General features: G+C 47.2%; 1 protein-coding gene across 1 annotated transcript in view; it reads right to left on the minus strand.

Annotated features, from left to right (window-relative positions):
- Window positions 1-13: 13 nt before the first annotated feature.
- Window positions 14-22,194, minus strand: part of Nudcd3 (NudC domain containing 3) — a 110,321-nt gene continuing 88,140 nt past the window's right edge. The window contains exons 5-6 of the mRNA XM_013032986.1: window positions 6,806-6,994; window positions 14-1,828 (exon numbers count right to left, since the gene is read on the minus strand). Of these exons, the coding sequence (XP_012888440.1) occupies window positions 1,718-1,828; window positions 6,806-6,994 (300 nt within the window). The 3' untranslated portion in view covers window positions 14-1,717. The remainder of the gene's footprint in view (window positions 1,829-6,805; window positions 6,995-22,194) is intronic.

Genomic DNA, 22,194 nt, shown 5'->3' on the forward strand with positions numbered 1-22,194 from the left:
CACACACACACACACACACACACACACACACACACACACACACACACACACACACCATGAGACCTCCTTTTGTTAGGTGAGGCAGTATGAAAATCCCAGCATCTTGATGACAACTTGTGGGATCACTTGTGGGTGACACAATTCTGATCCCTGAAGCTAAGACATTAAAGGCCTCACCAGCTCGGAGAGGAGGATTTGTGGCTCTCTTCTATGACAATCAGTAACATGTCTGGACCCACAGTAGTATATACTTCTCCCAAGGGCTGTCACCCATCACCATAAACCAGAAATTTATGCCCAGGTGACTGCAGTGAGCCAGCTGTTTATGCAGTTGATGGGACACCTGTGGAAGGATGTCCACTCTACCCTCCTAGACTGCTCCCCCAAACACTGGGCATTTGCAGGGCTGCTTCCCAAGAGCTGGATGCCTTGGCATTTGTAGGCTTTGACTCTCATGGCCTGTACATGGTGCCAGGGCACAGAGCCCTGTAGTGTGACCAAGGCTACACAGGTAACAGGCAATGCCAAGTGACGATGGCACTAGGCACAGTGAGGACTCCTGTAAGCAGCTGGGGCACCTAGGCCATGCCCCTTTATCATATCTCCACACCTTAGTTTGGTGTCAGTAAGCAGCTTTGGCTTAGGGCCTCAAAAGATGGAAGGACAGGTGGGAGGTTAGTGGGTCGGTACTGGGGCCCCAGAGAACAGGTGGATAGGCTGCAAGCTGTGAGGAGCAATCTGGTGCCAGCCACCAAGTCTTCATTGTCTTGGCTCGCCTGCAATGAGACAGGGTACCCTCAAGCCTAGGAAGAAACTCTTTCCTCCTGAGGGCACCCAAATGTCAAAGGCTGCTCAGGGTTCATGGCTAACATGGTCTACCAATGGGCTGCAAGATATACTGTGGTCTCTGAGGGAGCTTGGGTCTTTGCACCAGCCCATGCTTTCATGCTGGACACCTAAAGAGGAGGTCTCATGGGGAGCAAGAATGCCATGCAGTGGTGGCCAGGCTCAGTCTACTTCAATGAGCAAAGCACAGGAACTGCAGCCAGACGGCACATGGCCACACCTGGGTCTGAGCCTAGGCCTTAGAGCCTCTTCCCCATACCTGGAACATGCAAACAGGCCCCCCAGTTTCTGCTATGAGGTTGAGGCAAGTCAAGCACAGTTACTGCATGTGAACACACCCAGGAAGAGGTCAAAGGGCCAGGGGGTCCCACAGCAGCCCAGCAGCAGCTCCACTGCCATGCTCCACTTGCCCTCATGCTGGCACTGGGCCCCACCCAGGTCAACATGTCAAATTCTGCTTTCCCTGAGAGCCCTGCAATTCCCCACCCCCCAACCAGAACACAAGCAAGCAAACAGAATAGTGTCAACACAACAGCAAGCAGAGAGCACAGGAGGAAAGAAACGCTGCCTGCAGTGGCTGGTTGCTGTGGAGACAAAGCGTGTGCTCCCAGCATGTTGGGATGTGTCCTTCCTGCATTTTAAACACCCTCCTTTAGTGCTGCCCACAGAGGCTGCCAGAGCTGGCCCTGCACCTTCTCTGGGACCGTCTGGAGGTGCAAGGTCAGTGTGGAAGGCAGGTTCACCCTTAAAAGAAATGATGGCTAGGGGTGAAGAAGACAAGCAAGTCCCTGGCATGCAGGGTGCTGAGGGGGATGGCTGAGGACAAGGCCTCAGCCCCCCTGCTGGCGAGGGTTTCCTTTCCTTCCGGTCATTAAAACTGCACAGCCCCTGGGGAGATGTTGAACATGGCTGGGTCGAATCGCTGGCCTCGGAAGGGAGAGCCTTCAGCGTCCCACCCCTTCTTCAGCATCTCATGGACTTTCTACAAATAGAAAATAGAGAAATTAAAGGGAATCACAACGCACTGCATGCTTTCTCTTAGAAAACACCGACTGTGGGCACAGAGCCATCCTGCTTCCTCTGGACTTGAGGACTCGCCTTGGCAGGACCAATTGGTGGGAGGCTCATACACCCTGGGCAGCTTATGCCAAGGGAAGTGCTGAGTGACTGCCAGTTCCTCCGTAATACTGTGCTTCCCACAGGCTGAATTTCTAGCCTTCCATCTTCTGTCTCCAATAAATGCTAGCAGCTCTCCTTATGGTTCATCTTCTGCCCCCTTTCCACTAAAATGTCTGTATAAATCGCACACAGCCTATTAAGCCTACATTTTGCAAAGATAGCCTATTAGGCCTACATTTTGCAAAGACATGTCTAAGATGCAGAGGGGGTACCCCAGCCCTGTGGGGACAATGACAGAGGTGTGTGTGCCAGAACCCCCTTTTCATAGGAGGTCATTCTTGTCATTGAGAACTGCATCACCTGACAATCCAGGAGATGCAGAGGGAGAAACCTCACATGTCTGGCAGTCAGGAGAGAATCTGGCAGTCAGCAATGCCCCTCTGCTTCCTTGGGGAGCTGGTGGACTCAGCTCCTCCCAGCTTGTGGCTACTCTGCCACTGTCTAGCCTCCAAGATCAGGAATATACCAAAGGATGTACTCAAGGGAGGCATCTGTACCTCAGCTGATGTGCTCTCCTTCTGCCTCCTTTGCTGCCACTGCAAGCATACCCGTTTCTTCAACATACCCCTTTCTTCCAACTATGAGAAACTGAAGAGACTTAACTGGGTGTGTGGCCAGAGGTTACCACACAGAGCGTCTATGGACTCTGCAGGAGACACCTCTGCAGACAGACACCTCTGCAGACAGACACCCCTTCCTGCATCACAAGGCTAACAGAATCGAACACTGTGGAAAATTCCTAGTGCCTGATAAAGCTGCTGGAATCTGAATACCACAGCTTTTCCTTATATAAAATACAACTTTCCTGACAAGGGGGCTCTCTTCAAGGGGGCTCTTTACCTAAGTAAAGCAGCAACAAACATATCAGACAGTTCATATTAGAAACTAATCCCTAACTTTGTATCAGTAACTCAGGTAAAAAACTAGGATGACTATTTGAGAAAAAGGCACTATAGTAGGATCTGAGCAAGGGATACAAACTGAGTGGCTAGGGGCACAGGCATGGCTGAAGGAAGCCACCTTCACACACCCCGGAGGGTCTAGTCTCCATCACACACAAGAATAAACAACTAGACAACCCTGACAGAACCTGAGCCAGCTGAAGGACAAAGAATAGCTGTAGAGACTTGGTGGCTGGGTAGGGGCCCATTGTAGGAAGCCCAGAATACAATAGTAAGACTATTAAACTCCATCTTACAATCAAGGGAACCAAGGGTGCCATCATCGGGGCTTAGACCTTTCTTAAGGCAAGAATGTGGAGACAGTGTTACTGGGTGTACCCAATTCAACCACAGGGCCAGTGACCATATTGATGATGGCATCTGCCTGTGTGAAGTCATGGCGAGTCCCATCAGCTCAAGGGATCCTAGACAGACACCTCTGCATGCAGACTGAGCAACCACACCTGTGTGCTCCAACCTTCCTTTCTAGATAAGAAAAACCTGCTCAAAGAAATTAGGGGGGGAAAATGAAGAGTATTCAATTTGTTCACTCTGATAATAGGTGACCTCATAATGACTGGAAAGGCTTTAAAACAACAAGAGACATATTATCACTTTAAAATTAAAAAGCTTCAAAATATACAGCATCTGTGGCATTAGAAGCACAATTTGAAATGCTGGCAAATTTAGAAAACTCTGAGTTCACACCATAAATGGGCATCGATGCCAGAGCATGCTGGTAACTGTGACTGTGTGGATGCACACAGCAGATGGAGGCTGGCAGGAGAGCCTGGCCCTGCTTCCCTTCCCTCTGCACTAGTAAGTAGTAAGGTCTGGTAATCCTAGCAAGTAGCCTCCACTGCCCAGGTGACTCTCAGAGGACCACTCTGCCTAGGAGGTATCCTGGAGGACCAAGAGTCAAAAGGTGTTACGTGAGGCCACTGAAGGGCATGGACCCATACTTCCCGGTCGATTTAACAAGAAGAGCAGCTGGACATGCCCAGAGCTCACACCTATAATCTACCTACACAGGAGGCTGGGATCTAAAGATCATGTTTCCAAGCCAAAAAACTCCATGAGAATCTTATTTCCAATTAACCACCAAAAAACCAAAAGTGGAGCTATGGCTCAAAAGGTAGAGTGCCAACCTTCAGTGAAAAATCTTAGGGCCAGCTAGCTCCCTGACCTAAGAATTCAAGTCCCAGTAATGGGGGGGAGGGAAAAGGGAGGGAGCTAAGAATATTTTACATGAAACCTCTAGGTGGTTTGCCTTCTCCTAGTTTGCCTGCTGCTGAAGGCCTTCCTGGGCACCTTGCTTAGAGACACACATCCTTCAAGGGTCAGAATGCAGCCTGGCCCACAGCAAAATCAAAATAGTCTCAAAACAGAGATCTTTCCACTAGACTACAGTGTCTTCCAGGTCCTTCCTAATTTAGGTTGTGGCTCAGCCTCTGCATTCCCCAGTGCTGGGTCACAGGCAGTGTGCATGTACCAAGCAGGGGCAAGCCCTCAATGGCATGCTGCCAGACTTTCTGCTCCACTCTGGTCTCTGCATGTCCCAGAACCCAATAGGGCATCCCAGAAAGTATCAATAGATTCACCCTCCAGGGTGGCAGGGCATAAGTGGTTGCATGCATGTAAATATGCAAGTGTACAGTGTACATACACAGTATTGTGTGCAACATCAATTCCCAATCCTTGAGGTTAGCCCATTCCAGGCTGGCAGTAAAGATGGTGTATAAGTTTGAAGAAAGAACTTCCCAGAAGATGCCTTAGTTTTCCAGAAATGAAAAGGCCACCCTGTTCCTAGGTGTAGGTTGTAGGCTGATTGGCCCTACCAGAATGAGGAGCCCTCAGACCTCCAGGAATGGAAAGACAAAGCAACCACTTCCTGCAACTGCCCATGGATAAGACTGCAGAGCAAGCCCTCCTCACTAACAAGGACTAACCAGCACTGCTCCTAGAGGATATCAGTACAGAACACAGAGCAAGGGGAAGAGAGAAAAAAGGAAACAGGAAGCTAGGAGCCCCGTGTCCCAGTGCAGACCTTGCACTACTGGCAACCCCTAGACAAGTGACATTATTGCCTTCTTGTTCTGTTTTGACTTGTATGTTCTTCAAGAGATACAATCACAGAGAACTTGAGCCAGAGATGAAAATATCTAGAATATTCTAGCTTTGCTCATTATCTTGTAGCTGGAATCTAGAAGACCTCACTGTGGTTTAACAAATGCATTAATGATTAAATTTTAGTGTTTCTATTAAAAAAAAAAAAGACAGTGGTAGCTTCTGGCGAATACATAGAAAACCACTAGCCCTTGATTGGTTGGTCTACTCTTGGTACAGATTGCACTTCTAAAGGACATCTAGTGGGATCCTCTAACTTGCCCATAGACACTAGCATGTGTTCATGCTCTCCAACAAAACTACTTTTTAACCCCTGAATATATCTCAGTCCATCTCAGAGACACAACACTGGACAAAGACATGGGGGTGGGCAAACAAATCAGGTCCCATTCCTATGGCAAAGGTGGCCACCAGTCAAGGCAGCATGGCTGGACCACTCAGCAATAGACGATGTCTATATGGTACGAGCATTCCACATTTCCCTTGCTGCCTACAAGGCCCTATGTCCTCTGTACCATGCAGACTCTGCACAGATATTCTTTAAACTTACTGCCCTCAGGGGAAAGGGGCAAAGCTGAGAGGAGCATTCTCTCCCACAGAGGAAGGACCAGGATAAGGCAAGGCCTGGAAAACAGAAAGGCCTATGACCAGAACTGGGATCAAATCCACCCTTGTTGCTTGAGCTGCTGTGAGACCATGAACACACTCTAGGACCTTGAAATCTCTCTTATGAAAAAGGACCATCTTCCCAAGGGTTCTGTGCAAGGCTCACTGCCAGTCAGTCCACCCACCCTTACAAAGCGCATGCTCACCAGGTGCCCCTGGCATGGTAGAACCAGGGAAGGGAAGAGCACGCACACCAAACATAGGCTCCTTAACCTCGGGGTGGGGGGGAGTGGGTAGGGGCAGATCTGAGAAGACAGACCTTAGCAGCCAGCATGGCAGCATACCCCTGTGACATATGCATGCCACCCTGGAGGACAAGGACTGGACAATCCACACAGCCATACAGGGAGGCTTCTGCCAGGGACAACAGGGATACCACTGAGTCTGAGCAGCTCTCTGGGGACTGGTCCCTGGTTGGTGCCCAGAAATGATCCTTCCCCACCAACCCTTTGCTGTGTCCAGTCAGTGTGTGCAAAGTGGATGGACATTGGTTAGTAAGAAGAATCCTGTTCTCCCCCAAGTAGCTACTCTCAGGATTATCAAAAGAGAAAGGAAGACCATATTTATCTAACCAGTCATTTCTTTTTTCATGGGATGACTGACCTGGGCACCCTGCAGGCCAGACTCACCCTCCCCCTGCAGCTCCTAATCCCCATTCACAAACATGCTTGTAGCTACCCCCTCTGCATTAGGCCAGCTGCCTGGCCCACCCCTCCACCATGAGGCCCAGGGAAGTCACATACATGTGAGGAATGGAGGCAAGAGCCATCAGCTCTCTATTTTACCAAGTTGCTAGTGTGGGCAGGGCATAAGTCAATACGCTTGGGGTATTAGGGCTAGAATGTGGCTAGCTTAGTGGTATGTCCCTGGTGACATGAGTGTGTAAGGCAGGGCGCTGGGCTGGAACCCGACAGAGGACACAGAAGGCAGCAATGTGCCAAGGCCCAGTCAGAGCTGGCCCACCCACATACTGCCTCCCTGCCCAACCCACTCCTCTGATGTGAGTAGCCCTGTCACCAGCACTAATTGGACTGTAGCGATCGTACCAGCTCGTGGCTCTGTGGCTTGCCCTGTAGCTTCTGATGGTAGTCAAAGGTGAGCCTGTCCAGTACTGCCTGTTCCTCCTCGTCCACAGTGGCCATGGAGCGTTCCTTGTTGATCTTGTCGATGTCAATGGGCTCTTCCCCCTCCAGGATGGCACTCCACCAGTACTCACCCACCTTGCTCAGGCTCACCTGGAACAACAGGGGCAAAGATGGATATCGGGTTGGCAGGGGGCTGTATGGGAAGGTGTGCACCAGGGTCTCACAGGAGCTGCTATGTTGGGGGACACATTAGGAGAACTACATCCTGCAGGCACTTTGTCTTTCTTCAAGTTCCTGATCCTGAGGCAGAATAGTGCTCACCACAGATGCCCATCCTGTCCACACTCACTAGGAAGCTACTACTAAGAGATGGCCCATCCACCAGGATGCGGTTCTGGCACATCTCAGCTCGTCGCCTCCCTGTTATGGAGCGTCTGTCTGTAGATAATGTTGTCAGGCTAGCCCTGCCCAGCTCTGTCAACTCCTTCTCTCATTAATAAACCTTGCTGCCAAGAGCCACACTTAGTCTCCTAGCTGAGAGGAAAAAAAGAGAGAAAGAGATCCTATAAATTTGGTGGTTTAAAAATTTTTTAATGACTATTGAGATCTATATAGCATATATGGTTAGAACTTACAATCCCTGTAACACATGATGTTAACAAAGGAAAAAACCCTCAGAGGCAAGCAGGGGAGGATCACCTTCAGTCAGCAGCTTGACACTAGACTGCGGCTGCTTGTGGGCCTTTGTACACTACAAACCAGACATAACCCAACTTGATAGCTCATGAACACAATGGAGAGGATTTTCTTGTATCTACCAGGAATGGAGAGGGTCTCACTTACAAGTCTACACAGCAGTGAGGACCAGGGCCTACCTCTACATGCTATGTCCAGAAATGCACTTAGCAAATCCAACAAAATCAAGATGAGTTCTATACATTTTTTTTTTCAGTTCAGCCCAGAATTTAGCTTTAAACTGCCACCCCTTCCTTGGCCTTCAAGGTGCTAAGATTCCAGGAGTGCATCACCACACCTGGCTCAGTCCTTGATTTTGCTATATGTCCCAGGCCAGCACTGAACTTGAGACCTTTTCATCTTTGCTTTGTTGGTTTACAAGTGTGTATTCATACACTTGGCTACTAGGCTTTTAGACATGAGTTAAAAACACGTTAAGAACACACCAGAGGCTACAGTGCTAGTCTCAAAGACAGCCAGCTAGTTCACAGAAGTCATCCAGGTGCATCACTAATCTAGCCTGAGGAGATGGGAGCCACCTTTGTTTAAAAAAAATACTGGGCTGGGAAGGTGGCTTAGTGGTAGAGTGCTTGCCTTGCATGCATGAGGCCCTGGGTTCGATTCCTCAGCATCACATAAGCAGAAAAAAAAAAAAGCCAGAAGTGGCACTGTGGCTCAAGTGGTAGAGTGCTAGCCTTGAGCTGAAGGGCTGAGGGACAGCGCCCAGGCCCAGAGTTCAGGGCCCACGATCAGACCAAAAAAAAAAAAAATACTGATGAAATTGATATAACATTTATCCAAAAGCAAACAATTCAAGGGTATCTAATACATTTCAATGGTAGGCAACCCTCCTCTTTGTTACCAAAACATTTTATCACCCTGAAGGAAGCTCTGTGTCCATTAGCAGTTGCTTCCTGTTTTATCCTTATTTCCAACCACCAAATGCCTCTCTTCTCAGCTCCTGGCAACTATATTAATGAGTGTATATCCATAGATTTACACTCCATTTCATGCAAATGGAATCCTAAGATATGTCTTTTGGTATCTAGCTTAATTCACTATTTATAAAGTCCTGGAGGTTCATCCATACTGTAGCACGTGCCAGACCTTCCTCACTTCTTTCCAGGCTAAATCATGTTCCCTTGAATGAATGTACCATTTTCTATGTATCTAGTCATCTGCTGAAGGATTTCTGTCTCTACCTTTTGGCTATTATGAGTGATATTGCTATGAACACTTACATATTAATACTTGTTCGAGTTCCTGCTTTCAATTATTTTGAATATTTATGTGAGGATGGAACTGCTGAGTCACCTGATGATTCTATTTAACTTTTAGAGAAACCACCAGATTGTTTTCCACAGGGACTGAGTAATTTTAGTCATACCAGCACTGTCCAGGGTTCTGATTTCTCCATATTCCTGCTGACATTGTTGTTGTTCTCAAATGTGTGACTGGCATCTCTCCCCAAACAGGATGGAGGCAGCAGTGGGCCTCTCACTGCCACCAAGGCACAGGCCAGCTTCAGGCTGAGGACCCAAGGTTTTAATAAAGGCCCAAGGTGTCATTTCATAAGTTTAGTGGATATTTACTTAGCACTAAGATTATCTTCTGATACCATACATGTGTGTGCACTCACATGCATGCATCAATACTGGGGCTTGAACTCAGGGCCTCTGTAACCCACCCCACACTCTTAGGAGCCCAGCTTCCTTTCCCTTCATCTTAGCCTGACATGAGTCATCCAGCTTGTCCATATCCATAATGATAATCCCATGGAATGATTGGATTCATTGGCTGGTGAGTTTGCTTCCTTTCCTGGAGCCTGATGCTCAGCCAGGCTATTATACGACGCAGGCAAACACATCTGTGTGTGGACATGTGGGTATTCCCAGGGTTTGGCAATTAGGTAGGAAGCTGCCACAAGGATCTATATGTTTCTCCTTCTTGGCAAACACCAGTAGCACAGTGTGGGCGGGCATAGTGTGGGCAGGCACAGCATGTGTGCTCACTGCAGGCCTCATTGTGCATGTTCACAGTAGAGCAGGAGTACCAGGGCCACAACTCCTCCAAGCCAGGCACTGTTAGCCTCTTGGCAGCCATTCTCATGGGAGCAAGGTTTTTGTTTTGTCAGTCTTGGGCTTGCATACAAGGCCTGGGTGCTGTCCCTGAGCTCTTTTGCTCAAAGCTAGTGCTCTACCACTTTGAGCCACAGAGCCACTTGCAGTTTTATAGGGGTTAGTTGGAGATAAGTCTTGTGGACTTTCCTGCACAAGATGGCTTTGAACCACGATCCTAGGATTTCAACCTCCTGAGTAGCTAGGATTACAAATATGAGCCACCAGTGCCCACCTAAGGGTGCAGTTTTGACTTCACACTCCCCTAATTAGGCAACCTTGCCTATATGCTTATTGGATAGCATAAATATTTTTTATTTGGATATAACATACAGGCTGGGAAGGTGGCTCAGTGGTAGAGAGCTTGCCTTGGATATAACATACATGTTGTAAGGTAAGTCCAGATGGAAATAGGGGAGAACAATGGAAGGAATGGCATTGACAATGTGCACTATACTCATAACCTGTCATATGACACTATAACCTCTTTGTACAACTACTTAATTAAAAAACAAAAGGAAAATCCATACAGATGTTTAGCCACACAGGTGTTTAACAGCTATGTTGGCTTAATATATGTGATATGAACACACATAAAACAACATGTAATAGGTTTTCTGAAGCATTTAAGAGTAAGTTGAACCTATCTTGACCCTTTATTCCAAATTACTTCCTAAGAAAGTAAGTCTTCAGCCAGGCACCGGTGGCTGACACCTGTAATCCTAGGTAATCAGGAAGCTGAGATTTGAGGATCATGGTTCAAAGACAGCCCAGGCAGGAAAGTCCATGAGACTTTCCAGAAAACCGGAAATGGCGCTATGGCTCAGTGGTAGAGCACTAGCCTTAAGCTGAAGAGTTGAAGGACAGTGTCCAGGTCCAGAGCGCAAGCCCCACGACAAAAAAAAAAAAAGTAAGTCTTCTGATGTAACAACTTTGCTCACCTTCCCTCCAGCACAAGGCCCATGTTTCAGTGCCTCTTGTCTGCTATCTCATGAGGGACTCAGGTGTGCACACCCAGAGTTACTTACACAAGAGCTACCTACAGGCACCTTGCAGCATGTTCCCTCTAGCCCCAGGGTTGCTACAGTACAATCACCTCCTCAGAGACCCTAGGCTGATAGCCCTGACTTTCTAGCACCAGCCCTTCCATATTCCACCTTCTCCTCTGGAATTGCCTCCTGGAATCTGCATTTCTCAATGGTGTAGCCACTTAGAACCATCCTTCATTGTAGCAGAGTCAGCAGCGTTGGCAGAGATCACTGTGATAATGTGACCCATCATTTCCTGAGTGTACCCTCACCTGGCAGTGTAACAAGACCTCCCAGGGCCTCTTTTACCTACCTGGCCTCAGACCATGATCATTTCTCTAAGAAACCCAAAACTGTTGGCTGAAGAGTGTTCCCAAAATGTCCTCATAGAGACTTCAATGCCAACATGAATAAACTCACCTCAGCACCCCCAATCTGTGCTGATGACTCACTAGCATTTATATCCCTTTCTTTCCTTAGTAACGGAACCTCATTTCTATTCAGGGAAGTGCTGTGCCCAGTGAAGATGGCTTTACTCCATACAGCTGCCCATGTGATCAAACTTGGGCAAATGGGGATGCTGTAGGACATTCCTTCCAGGAAGGCACCTTGGAACAAGGGCAGATAATGGGGTGAGATGACAGTGTATGCAGGGGCACCTGCTCTGGGGAGGATGGGGAGGGGTTGAACAAGGCAGCCAGCCTCTAGCCTCTTGGAACATGCCACAAGCCAGCAAATACATAAACTGTCTCCTGGGTTTTAATGTTGTCAACTATTTTTTCTTTCAGCTTAAAAATTTAAAAACAAAGCCAGGCATCTGTGGCTCATGCCTGCAATTCTAACTACTTAGAAAGCTGAGATCTAAGGATCATAGTCCAAAACCTGCCTGGGCAAGAAAGTTCATGAGGTTCTTTATCTCCAATTAACCAGCAAAAAGCCAAAAGTGGACAAAAGGTGAACAAATACAGCAGTGATATTCACTAGACAGTATGTTGAAAATGGACTATATAACTTGTGGGTGGGGATGAGAGAACAAGGGAAGGGGTGACACTGTCCAAGAAAAAAAATGTACTCTTTACCTGACTTATGTAACTGTAAACCCTTTGTACATCACCTTTCTAAGAACAGTAATTTTTTAAGCCAAAAGTGGAGCTATGGTTCTAAGTGGTAGAACACCAGCCTTGCCCACAAATGCTTCAGGAGAGTACCTAGGCCATGAATTCAAGCCCCAGTGCCAGCACAAAAACAAAACAAAACAAAAAAATTAAAAACAGAATTAAGACTCCTAAACTCCTAATGAGTAAATGAGACAGACCATGACCATGGTCTTGCATGTGTGGAAGGCCTCTTGGGCTCACCTGAGAAGGCAGAATGCCATGTTCTGAGTGCCAGGGACAATGGGGTGATGCCACACTGCACCCCATGCTCTCCTCTCAACACAGAGGAGAGTCAGTGCCTATCCATTGCTCAGCATGCTCCCTCTGCTTCCATCCAGGCAGGAAATCTCAGGCTGCCATCTCCAACGGAAGCCTTAGCAGTTCCCTATGGCATCAAGGGGTGGGAACGATGCAAAGGACTATAGTGTTCACTGGAAATACTGAAGGCTTGCCCTCGAGACAGCACCATACCAAAGGCGTGGAGTTCACATCCCGCTTCATACAGTAATTCTTGAACTTTGGGCCTTTGCCAAAATGCTAAGGTAATTCAATATGAACTTGTGAAGAAGTGCATTAAGTGACCTGCAAAGGCAGCCTCGCGGGCCATTGTATCTTCACAAGTAAGCCAAAAGGAACAATGGGATGTGTCCAGATAAACCAGCAAAGGAAAATTAAGATGTCCCTGACAGTGGGAACATAGGATGCAGGCACTTTGTGCTGGCAACACTCCAGAAGTGCTCCATCCTCCAGGGAGGGCCATGGCAAATGGCTTGTAGACTGCAATTACCCTGGAATTCCACTTTTGAGAAATAATAACTTCAGCAAATCATCTCAGACAGGGAGGGAGGAGGATGCAACTTGTATAAAAATACTCACAAGGTTCAAAAAAATCGTAAACAAACACACTGCAGTGAGTGTTAGAGCCTGAACCTCAACCTTCCCCAGAGAATGTTTTAGAGCTATTTCACTAATGTTAAATGACTTATGCTTGCATGCTGTCAGCACATGAAGATGTGCATATGGAAAAGTGTACACCCCCATGCAGAGTGTCTGAGAGGCCCCCCAGCAGAGCTCTGCTGCCTTCCTACAACCACCCACGCTGGGCAAAGGGCAGCCTGGCAGCTCCCCATAGGGAGGAGGAAACAAGGACAATGCACAAGCCTAATGCCTGCTTCTGGGACCAAACAAGATATAGGGAAAAGGAGCTGGCACTGTTACCACAGCTGATTTTACATCTCTGTAACCAGGCAAGGAGCTTGCCTGAGTCAAGAAGTCTCATTTAACATTCTCAGTGTGGGAGGGAAGGGGGGAAGAAGGGAGGGAGGCAGAGCTGTCACACAGTTTTAGCAGCCACCCCTGCCTGCCCTGGCTGTCTGGTGTGGGATCCACCACAAAGGGGAGGAGAAAACAGGCCACATGAAGGTTCCACAAAAGCAAGTGGCATGTCTACATTGGTATGGCGAGAGACGAAGAGGTCAGAAACTCTTACTGCAGAACTGAGAGGGAGAGGGTTGACAGAAACAGCCCCAAATATGCCCTCCCCCACCCCCCATCCCGGCTCATAGCTGCAAGGGGAGCTCTGCATGAGTACCCCAGGTCTGCTAAAAACCCCCACAGACCAGGGCTTAAAACAGCACACACCCAACCCACTCTCTGTTCTAGAGGCTAATAGTCCAAAATCAAGATATTGGCAGGATTGTGTTCCCAGGAAGACTTCAAAGGAGAACCCTTCCTGTCTTTTCCAACTTCTGGTGGCTACGTTAGGTTGTCAGCCCCATCGCTCCAGTCTCTGCCTAATCTTTATGTGGTCTTTTCTAAGTCTGACTTCCCTTTGGTCTTGTAAGGATACTTATCAAGGATATAGGGCCAGGATCCAGGATGACTTCACCTTGATGATCTTAGCTTGAAGCACACCTTTAAGATCCTTTCTCCAAAACAGGCCATGTTCATGTGACATCTTCTAGGACCTGAGGAGCAGGCTCTCCACTCACTCTTCCTGTCCCTCTGTATGTCTGCACACATAGGCATTCAACAATATGCAAGCAACAGATGTGGGGAACAGCCAGACTGGGTGCTCCACCTTGTCCTGAGGACAGAAATGAAGCCCAAAGGCAGGCCCAATTGCTAGGCAACCTTCTCCACATCTACTTGCTCAGAAGAGGCAGTATGCCAGGTTCTACACAGCAGACGCAGTGCGGTGGCGCGTAGAAGGCAAACAGGATCTTCATGAATCCAGACAATCTGCTCACTGATTTACAGTATTATCTCAGATATGTGATCAGAAGAAAAACTGTGGCCCTGAAAGGTCACCAATAAATAAATAAATCAAGAATGCAGCCAACCCTTATCACATACAGCATTTGTTGGCTGAGGCTGAATGCTCAGGAGTAGGTGGAGGCAGACAGAGCCCTGCACCCAGCAGGAGGCAATTTCCTTGTACAGGCCAAAGCCTGGGCTGATGAGAGAACCACAGCAAGAGCTTTACAACATCTGCATTACTCTGCTTCTTGGACCCTTTACTTTCCAGAAGTGAAGCTGAAGTAGAAATGCAATCTGTCCACTAATAGTGACAGAGGAATGGATTCAGGCACCAGCTCAGTTCCAGAAGCTTTTCTCTAGGCCCTAACATAACTGAGAGAGCACACGTGGATTCCATGTTTGTGTAATACATGCACTTCAGTTTGCAGCCGGTTCTGATTTGTAAGATAGCAGGTGCATGGCCAAAAAGTAGTGGGGACAAAAGGAAGCCTAGACTACAGCAGACACATGTGAGGGCAGGACTGAGGGTGTCTGTGGGTAGAGGACAGGCATTCTAGGAATAAGAAGTTCATTGGTCCTCTGCAGGAATGGCCTCAGGCTGGCTGTCTTCAGCCAAGAGGAGGAGAGATACACAGTACACTTGCCTAGCAGCGCCATTTCTTACATCTATCTTCCTATATGTCAGCTTCTGAAAATCACTGTGACCAACCCCCCTCCCTCCCCAATTCTCCCTCCTCCTTAGCTAGAGAGCCAGGATTCCCAGCCCCCATGGGTGAAGCCTTCTATACTGCTGTACTAGGGCTTGAACTCAGAGCCTGGGCACTGTCCCTGAGCTCTTTTGTTCAAGGCTAGTGCTCTACCACTGAGCCACAGCACCATTTCTGTTTTCCTGGTGGTGAATTAGGGATTAGAGTCTCACAGACTTTCCTACCTAGTTTGGTTCTGAACTGCAATTCTCAGATCTTGGCCTCCTGAGTAGCTAGGATTACAGGTGTGAGCCACTAGTGCCCAGCTTGTCCTTTTGCTTAAGGCTAGCACTCTACCACTTGAGACAGCTCCATTTCCAGGGTTTTAGTGATTAATTGGAGATAGAATCTCATACTTTTCTGTCTGGCTTGATTCAGACTACGATCCTCAGACCTCAGGCTCCTACTCAGGAGCTAGCACCACTCCTGAGCAAACTATAGGCCCTCTCAGAGCCTCAATGTCCTGGCTTGTAAAGTGACTTTGTAAGGAATCAGATGGTACTATATGATATTTCATATGGAGCCTGGCCTGGCACATATATTCAATAAGCAATGGCCATTCATACAAGAAGCTTATGGCTTACTCACTAGACACATCTATTTTACTGTTGTACATGTCAATATGCAGAACAGTATGGTTCTGGAATATCCATAAAGGCCGAGTCACTTCTTCCAGGTTAGAAACGAAGTAATAATCACATATTTATAGAAATAAATATGTTTAAAATGAATTTAAAATGAATCATTAGCACATAGTTATAAGCCCAGAAGATTTTGAATGGAGTGGCTATGGGCTCAGAGGCCAGTTACAAACATCTCAGGTGGGACTACTACTGGCTTTTTTTCCCCTCGGGTGGTAATGGAGTTTGAACTTAGGCCCTTGTGCTTGCTTGCCAAGTGCTTTGCCAATTGAGCCATATCTGCAGTCTTTTTGCTTTAGATTTTTATTATTATTATTAAATTTAGATAGAATTCCTATATTTTTACCCATAGCTGTCCTGGACCAAAATCTGACTATTGAGATCTGCTTACCTACAGCCTCCTGAACAGCTGGAACTACAGCTATGTACAACCAGGTCTATCTTGTTCGCTCAAATTGGGAACTCACTAGTTTTTGCCTAGTTTTGTCTTGTCTGGCCTTGAACGATGATTTTCTCAGTCTCTGCCCCCTGCATAACTGGGATACCTAGCCACTACTGGCTTCTGAGTGTAGCAGCCCACCCAGAGGCCTCACCAAGGGCTCCCCATTCAGAGGGACTGAACAGCTGTCACACTCTATGACAACCTGGCCCCCACTGCACTGAGAGTTGAACCAAGGGAGAAGGAGAGCTGCTGTCAGAGGCCTCTCAGTCCATGAAGGCAATAACCCCAGGGTCACAGAACCCCAGGCTAACCCGGGTGGCCAAAGCAGCCTGGGCAATGTCTGTTGAGGGTGAGCTTGCTGCTCTAGTAGTGCCAATTCAGTACTAATTCTAACCTCCATTGCCTGTAAAGCTCAAATGAGGCAGAAGCTGGGGGGCATCTGAGTGTCAAGTAGACACAAAAGAAAGGAATTGGTGGTGCCCACAGAAGCCTGTAGCTAAGAGAAAAGCTCAGCTCTGTTGTTTTTTTTTAAACCTTCAAGGGGCAAATTGTCTTTATCATGATTTATCAAGTTTGTGAATTCTATGAGCTTTGACAATACAGTTATTTCTTCCACCTCAAGTGATATGTACTCAGCACTGTATTTTTAAGATAGAGGCTTCAATTTTATCTTTTTAGAGGTACTAGGGATTGAACTCAGAGTCTCTGTTTGCTGAGCAGACACTCCACTCCTTGAACCACTCTGACAATTAATACATTGGTTTTATATATGAGGTGGGAGGGGACAAGGGACTTAGCTGCCAAGATAACAAGGGCTGCATTAGGGTTCTCCAGAGAAGTAGAATCAATGATCACAGAACTGTACAGTTCTGTAAGCCTGTTTGTGACCTAGAGACACAAGGGCCACAAACCGTACAATTCTCCACAAGGTAAAGAGTTCAGAATGCCAGAGCCTCAGAACCAGAGACCTACTAAGCAGTTCAGTGTGAGGCTAAAAGGCCCAAGAGCCCACTGGGACACAGGTATGAGAAGTCCAAAGGCCAAAGAATATCTGATATCCCAGAGCAGGAGTAGAAGCAGAAAATGTGCCTGCTCGGAGGAGGAGGGGGGAGATAAATGGTAGATATACACACGAACTTCTTTCTTTTTCCACTTTCTGGCCCATTGGGGCTCTAGCCCACATTCATGGCAGGTCCTACCAAATCAGACTGCTGACCCACATGCCAATCTTTTCTGGAAACTGGACCCAAAGAAACATATGCATGGCATATTTTAGTTCTCCTGGTCCAGTCATGCTGACATCCAAAGTGAACCTTCACAGAGACAGTAGTCATATTGTGGATGAAAGAGCACTTTCCTTCTTCTCTGGCAGCTGAATACTACTCCAGAGGGGAACATACAGCAGACTTAGACAGAACAAGGACTAGCTGAAGCCTTGTGCCAGTCCCCATGGACATCACTACACTGGCTGTCAGTGGACCTGGAAGAACCAGAACCAGGGGTGAGCTAGACCCCAGCCCTACATGTCGAACTCCATATACCACCCAGAGGCCAGGGAAGACCTCTGGAGGAGAAACAAAGCACGAAGGCACACGCCTAGGTCACTGGCAAAGCCTCCAAAAGTGAGCTCTCAGTCCCTGGGTGCACATCTCTTTCTGAGCACGAGAGCAGCCAGGACAGACAGAGGACAGAGGACAGAGCCCTGGTAGATCTGACAGGCCTTTTGTCCTCTCCACCAGCAGTCAAAAAAGGCCCAGGCAGGCCACCAACTGCGCATGTCTTGCAGGAACTTTACAAATATGTGTTTCTCCCTTTACTATATCTGTTCTTCATATGAAGACTATGTCTATATAAAACTTTGAAGCTTTTTAGCCAGACTTAATGTTATCCCTATCATCTTTATTCCTTGCTTAAGCGTCCCAGTAGAAGGAAAGAACAAACAAGTTAATCCAAAATGTGTCGTGCCCTCATTTTCTTCTAGGAAGCCTCCACTGGGGTGTCTGTCTCTACTGGTGTCAGTCACCATTAACAGGGATCAAAGCTGTCACAGGAGAGAAGACTGAGCTGACCACAGTTTGGCTGGGGAGTAAGGCCCGGTTTGTAATCAGTTAACTGGTAATGGGCAAGTTGTTTATTTGGATTCCCATCATCCCAACAAAGCTGTGCTCTGTCTCTCGGTTAAATTACCCTGTTTGAATTTACTAACTGCATACTCCAGACTGACATCTGGTTAACCTCACTCTGCATTTTCACTCTACTTGTTACAGTAGGAAAGTGAATGTCTCAAGCCTATGCTCCTGAGGGGTGGAGACTATATAAATGGAAAGGCCCACAGAGGTATGTAAGCATTATGCCCACCTTTGTTTGTTTGTTTTTGCTGGCCGTGGGGCTTGAACTCTGGGCCTGGGCGCTGTCCCTCAGCTCTTCAACTCAAGGAGAGCCCTCTACCACTTGAGCTACAGCGCCACTTCCGGTTTTCTGGTGGTTTATTGGAGATAGGAGTCTCATGGTCTCTCCTGCCCGGGCTGGCTTTGAACTGAGATCCTCAGATCTCAGCCTCCTGAGTAGCTAGGATTACAGGCGTGAGCCACCAGTGCCCGGCTTATGCCCACCTTTGGTCCTCAGCTCCACCCAGACCTCAGCTCCTCCCTGCCCTGGAGTTCCCAGCACACAGCTGGCCCCTCCCTCTCTCCACCCAGACCCATCTGAGCTCCCTTCTACCTCACTTCCTATCCCCAGACCCTGCTATCTAGATAGTGGAGGTCACCATGTGCTCTCTCTCCCCTAATAAACCTTGTAATAATCTTTCTCTTGTGCCTGCCTGCCTCCGCGTGGTCCCCTGGAATGGCTGTGATGGATCCTTTCATTGGTGGCTCTATGGGGATAGGTTCCCAGTGGATTTGCTACCCCGGCTCCACTTTGCATGGGGGTCCGACCAGCTCCCCCAGGACCTAGCCTGAGATCCTACATTCCTATCGCCAGAGGACCACCAAGGTAACTTTCTCCTGACTGAGCGCTCTACCTGCTGCCCAACTCCAGCTAATTAAGTCCTACCTCCAGGTAAGTGAAGAGTCTTAGATTTCACTGTGCAGGCTCCAGGCCTCTGTTGGGAGGCCTCAGGGCCCCCCCCCCAAAAAAAAAAAAAAACTTGGCCAAGTATCTAGCTGATGGCCTCTGTGGCCAATGGCTTCCATGGCTAAAGGACACTGAGGAGAAATGTGACAACATTTACCACTGGTTGTTTCCCACTTTTTGAGCCAAATTCACTGTCGGAGACGCTAGCAGTCAGATTTTGGTTTCACCATCACTTACCATGGAAAAGGACAGAACTAAATTTCCTTACAATCAAATTTGGGCCCGAATTTAAAAGCGCTCAGGCAGGTAAAACTCTTTCCCTCCCTCCTTCCTTCTCTCTTTGTCTCTCTCCCTCCCTCTCTCTACCTCTCCATTCCAACTTAATGTAAAAGTATGGATGACTTTAAGTTTAAACTCCTCCTCTTCAACCTCCCCTGAGAGGCATCCCCTCACTCTGCAACCTCTCCTGGGGCCCCCTCCTCTGCCTTTGTAGGGGGGGGGTGGAACCTGAAGCTCCATGTGTGCCAGAAGCAATGCACCCTCACTGTCAAAATCTTCAGCTTTCTCTAGCACTGACCATGTGGCAGATGCGCTACCTTGGCATCGTGGGAGCTCAGCTGCTATTTCTCGCCAACTTGATTTCACTCCAGCTCAACTTGATTCTGTGACTGCCCACACTGACCAGCGGCGCCATGATATCGTGCCACATATCTGATCATGTCTTGTCTCCTGTTTACTAAAAGTTTCTTGTTGTTGGCAAAGTTTTGTGTTTTAAACTGACCACATGGCTCCATCACAATTAGGCAAAATAATTCCAATAAACCTTAAATGGCCAATTTTAAAATCTAAGCATGCTCTATAATCTGTGCACAAACATGGCTATTTGTCTATATGTAAACAATTATGGTTTCAAGGTTACCAAGTATTCTGCTTACTAAAAATCTTTGTCAATGTGATTTAATCCAAATTGCTTTAAAACTTTGGACCTGACTATAAGCCAAAGAAAAAACAGGAAGTTTTAAAAGACCTTAGGAAAGGAGTTAGAAAAGATGGTTTCCTTTGGAAAGTAAATGAAATTCGTAATTAAGTTGGCTGTGATTTATGTCATTCCTATGTCCATCTATGCTAAGAGTTAAATATTGTACCTTTGACCATGGCTAGTAAACTAAGGCTAAGGTTTTAATTCTCCATTTTCTCCCCTGTGCGGATCAACTCCCAAAGTGAAACCAGTGGCACCAGCCTGCAAAAGCCAGTGTGAAGCAGGTCTTCAACCAATATATGTAGAAATGTTTGCAGGTAACCAGCAGGAGGTGTGACAGATTCCACAGCCCCTCGCCCAGACTCCAGCCTTGCTCCATCACACATGACAAAAGCCTGCTAATTTAAGGTAAAACACAAGCCACCTCAGGTATTTGTTTCTGTAGTGTTAATCCCCACAAGTTAGACCATAAGGGGTGTATAAACAAAGGATATAAGTTGACTTCTATGCTACTTTACATTGGATGTATTTCTAAAAGAAAAATGTTGCTACAGTGCTAGTACATTAAAACTGCTAATTTCCTCAGACTGCAGAAAAATGTGGCCAGTTTAAACCTTGGGCCCAAGAGGTAAAGGGTGCAGCCCAGTGTTTCAATGAAGCATTTAAATGAAAATTAACGCAATTAAAGTGACTTTTTAAAAATTAAAAATGGAAGTTCCCTTTGTGAAAAGTTGTGAAGTTGTCGGGAGTGGCTGGCCTCCCAGACAAAGTTTAAAATTAAAATTGTCTTAAAGGTTTCTTTAAAGTCCGAAAAGATAAATTAGGATTATCAGAACAATCGTTTAATAAATTCATCTGTTAAGTAAAAAAGTTTAAAGACCTGAGATTATGTCCCTATTGAGATCTGCCTAAATCAGGTTCCTCAGCCAGCCAGAAAAAATGCTTTTATAAACCAGAATGTTAAACAGGCTACCCTGCTGTAGCCCATGATATAAACCACTTCAAACAGGCTGCCCAGAGGCAATGGGTGGTACTTAGAATGCCAATCAGTCCCAGTTTTAAAACATCCTACTGGGTTTTATTAGAAAACTCTGGCAAGTAATTGTTAGTCAATTGTTAACAAGTTATAGGTAACCTCTATCTCACTGATCTCGTTGCTTTAACTGGAAATAAAAAGGGCTTTTATAACTAAGACTCCTTTTGCCACAATTCAAAGCCATCCCGGGCACAAAGAATCCCTCTAAAACTCCATCTCCCAGCTAACAGCACAGAGCCAGGCTGGAGGCATGGCTCGAGACTCACCTCTAAGCATTCAGCCAAAGGCTGAAAGTGGCATTGTGACTCTTAAGTGGTAGAGCAATAGCCTCGAGCGTAACTGCTCAGGGACAGTGCCCAGGCCTTGACTCTAACCTGGTAAATGCCAATTGGGACAAGCTATCCCAGCAATGGATGCTGAGACACAGGCTAGGACAACGTCAGTCCTGACAATGGAAAACCTTGGAGAGGAGTTAGAGGAGATGACGTCCTAAATGGAGTCACTTTATGCTCACCCTTTCAAAATTAATCAGAGCTGGGAGATCAAGAGAAATAGTTTTTGCCCACCTAATGTCCATACCTGTCTACCTTCTAACTGGACAGAAAGTTAACAGTCTTACCTTTGTCACCTGCTAATTTGTATTTATAGGAGCCTCTGACTAGTACTCCTAACCAGTCCATTATGCTCTCCCCTAACCAGTTACCCAAACAACTATAGACACCCCCTTCTTGCCTGGAGACCAGTTATTCCTCCATCCCTGTAATGGGCTGCAACTAGACTTATACTCCCAAATGGAACTTTTCTGGCCCATGATCAATGTGTGTTCTCCTATATCATTCATGTTAACTGACCTTGTCACCTTGTCAGCCTTTTGCCTGATCTTTCCAAAAGTCTCTTTCAACAGGATAACATCTCCTGCCCAGGATACCACTTGGGAACAAGTCAAGGCCATCCTGCTCCTATACGCAACCAGAGATATCACTTACACTGCCTTGCCTAGCCCAGCACAGAGCCGGATCCTAAAAACCCCAGCTCCAGGGATTCCTTGATGCCCCCAAGCCAGCAGGAAGTACCCAAAAGAGCCCATGACACCAGTTGGCTCTGGTACCTTTAACTATCTTTGCTATCTCCTCCT

This window comes from Dipodomys ordii, unplaced genomic scaffold, assembly GCF_000151885.1.
Source record: "Dipodomys ordii isolate 6190 unplaced genomic scaffold, Dord_2.0 Scaffold160, whole genome shotgun sequence".
Taxonomy (NCBI): Eukaryota; Metazoa; Chordata; class Mammalia; order Rodentia; family Heteromyidae; genus Dipodomys; species Dipodomys ordii.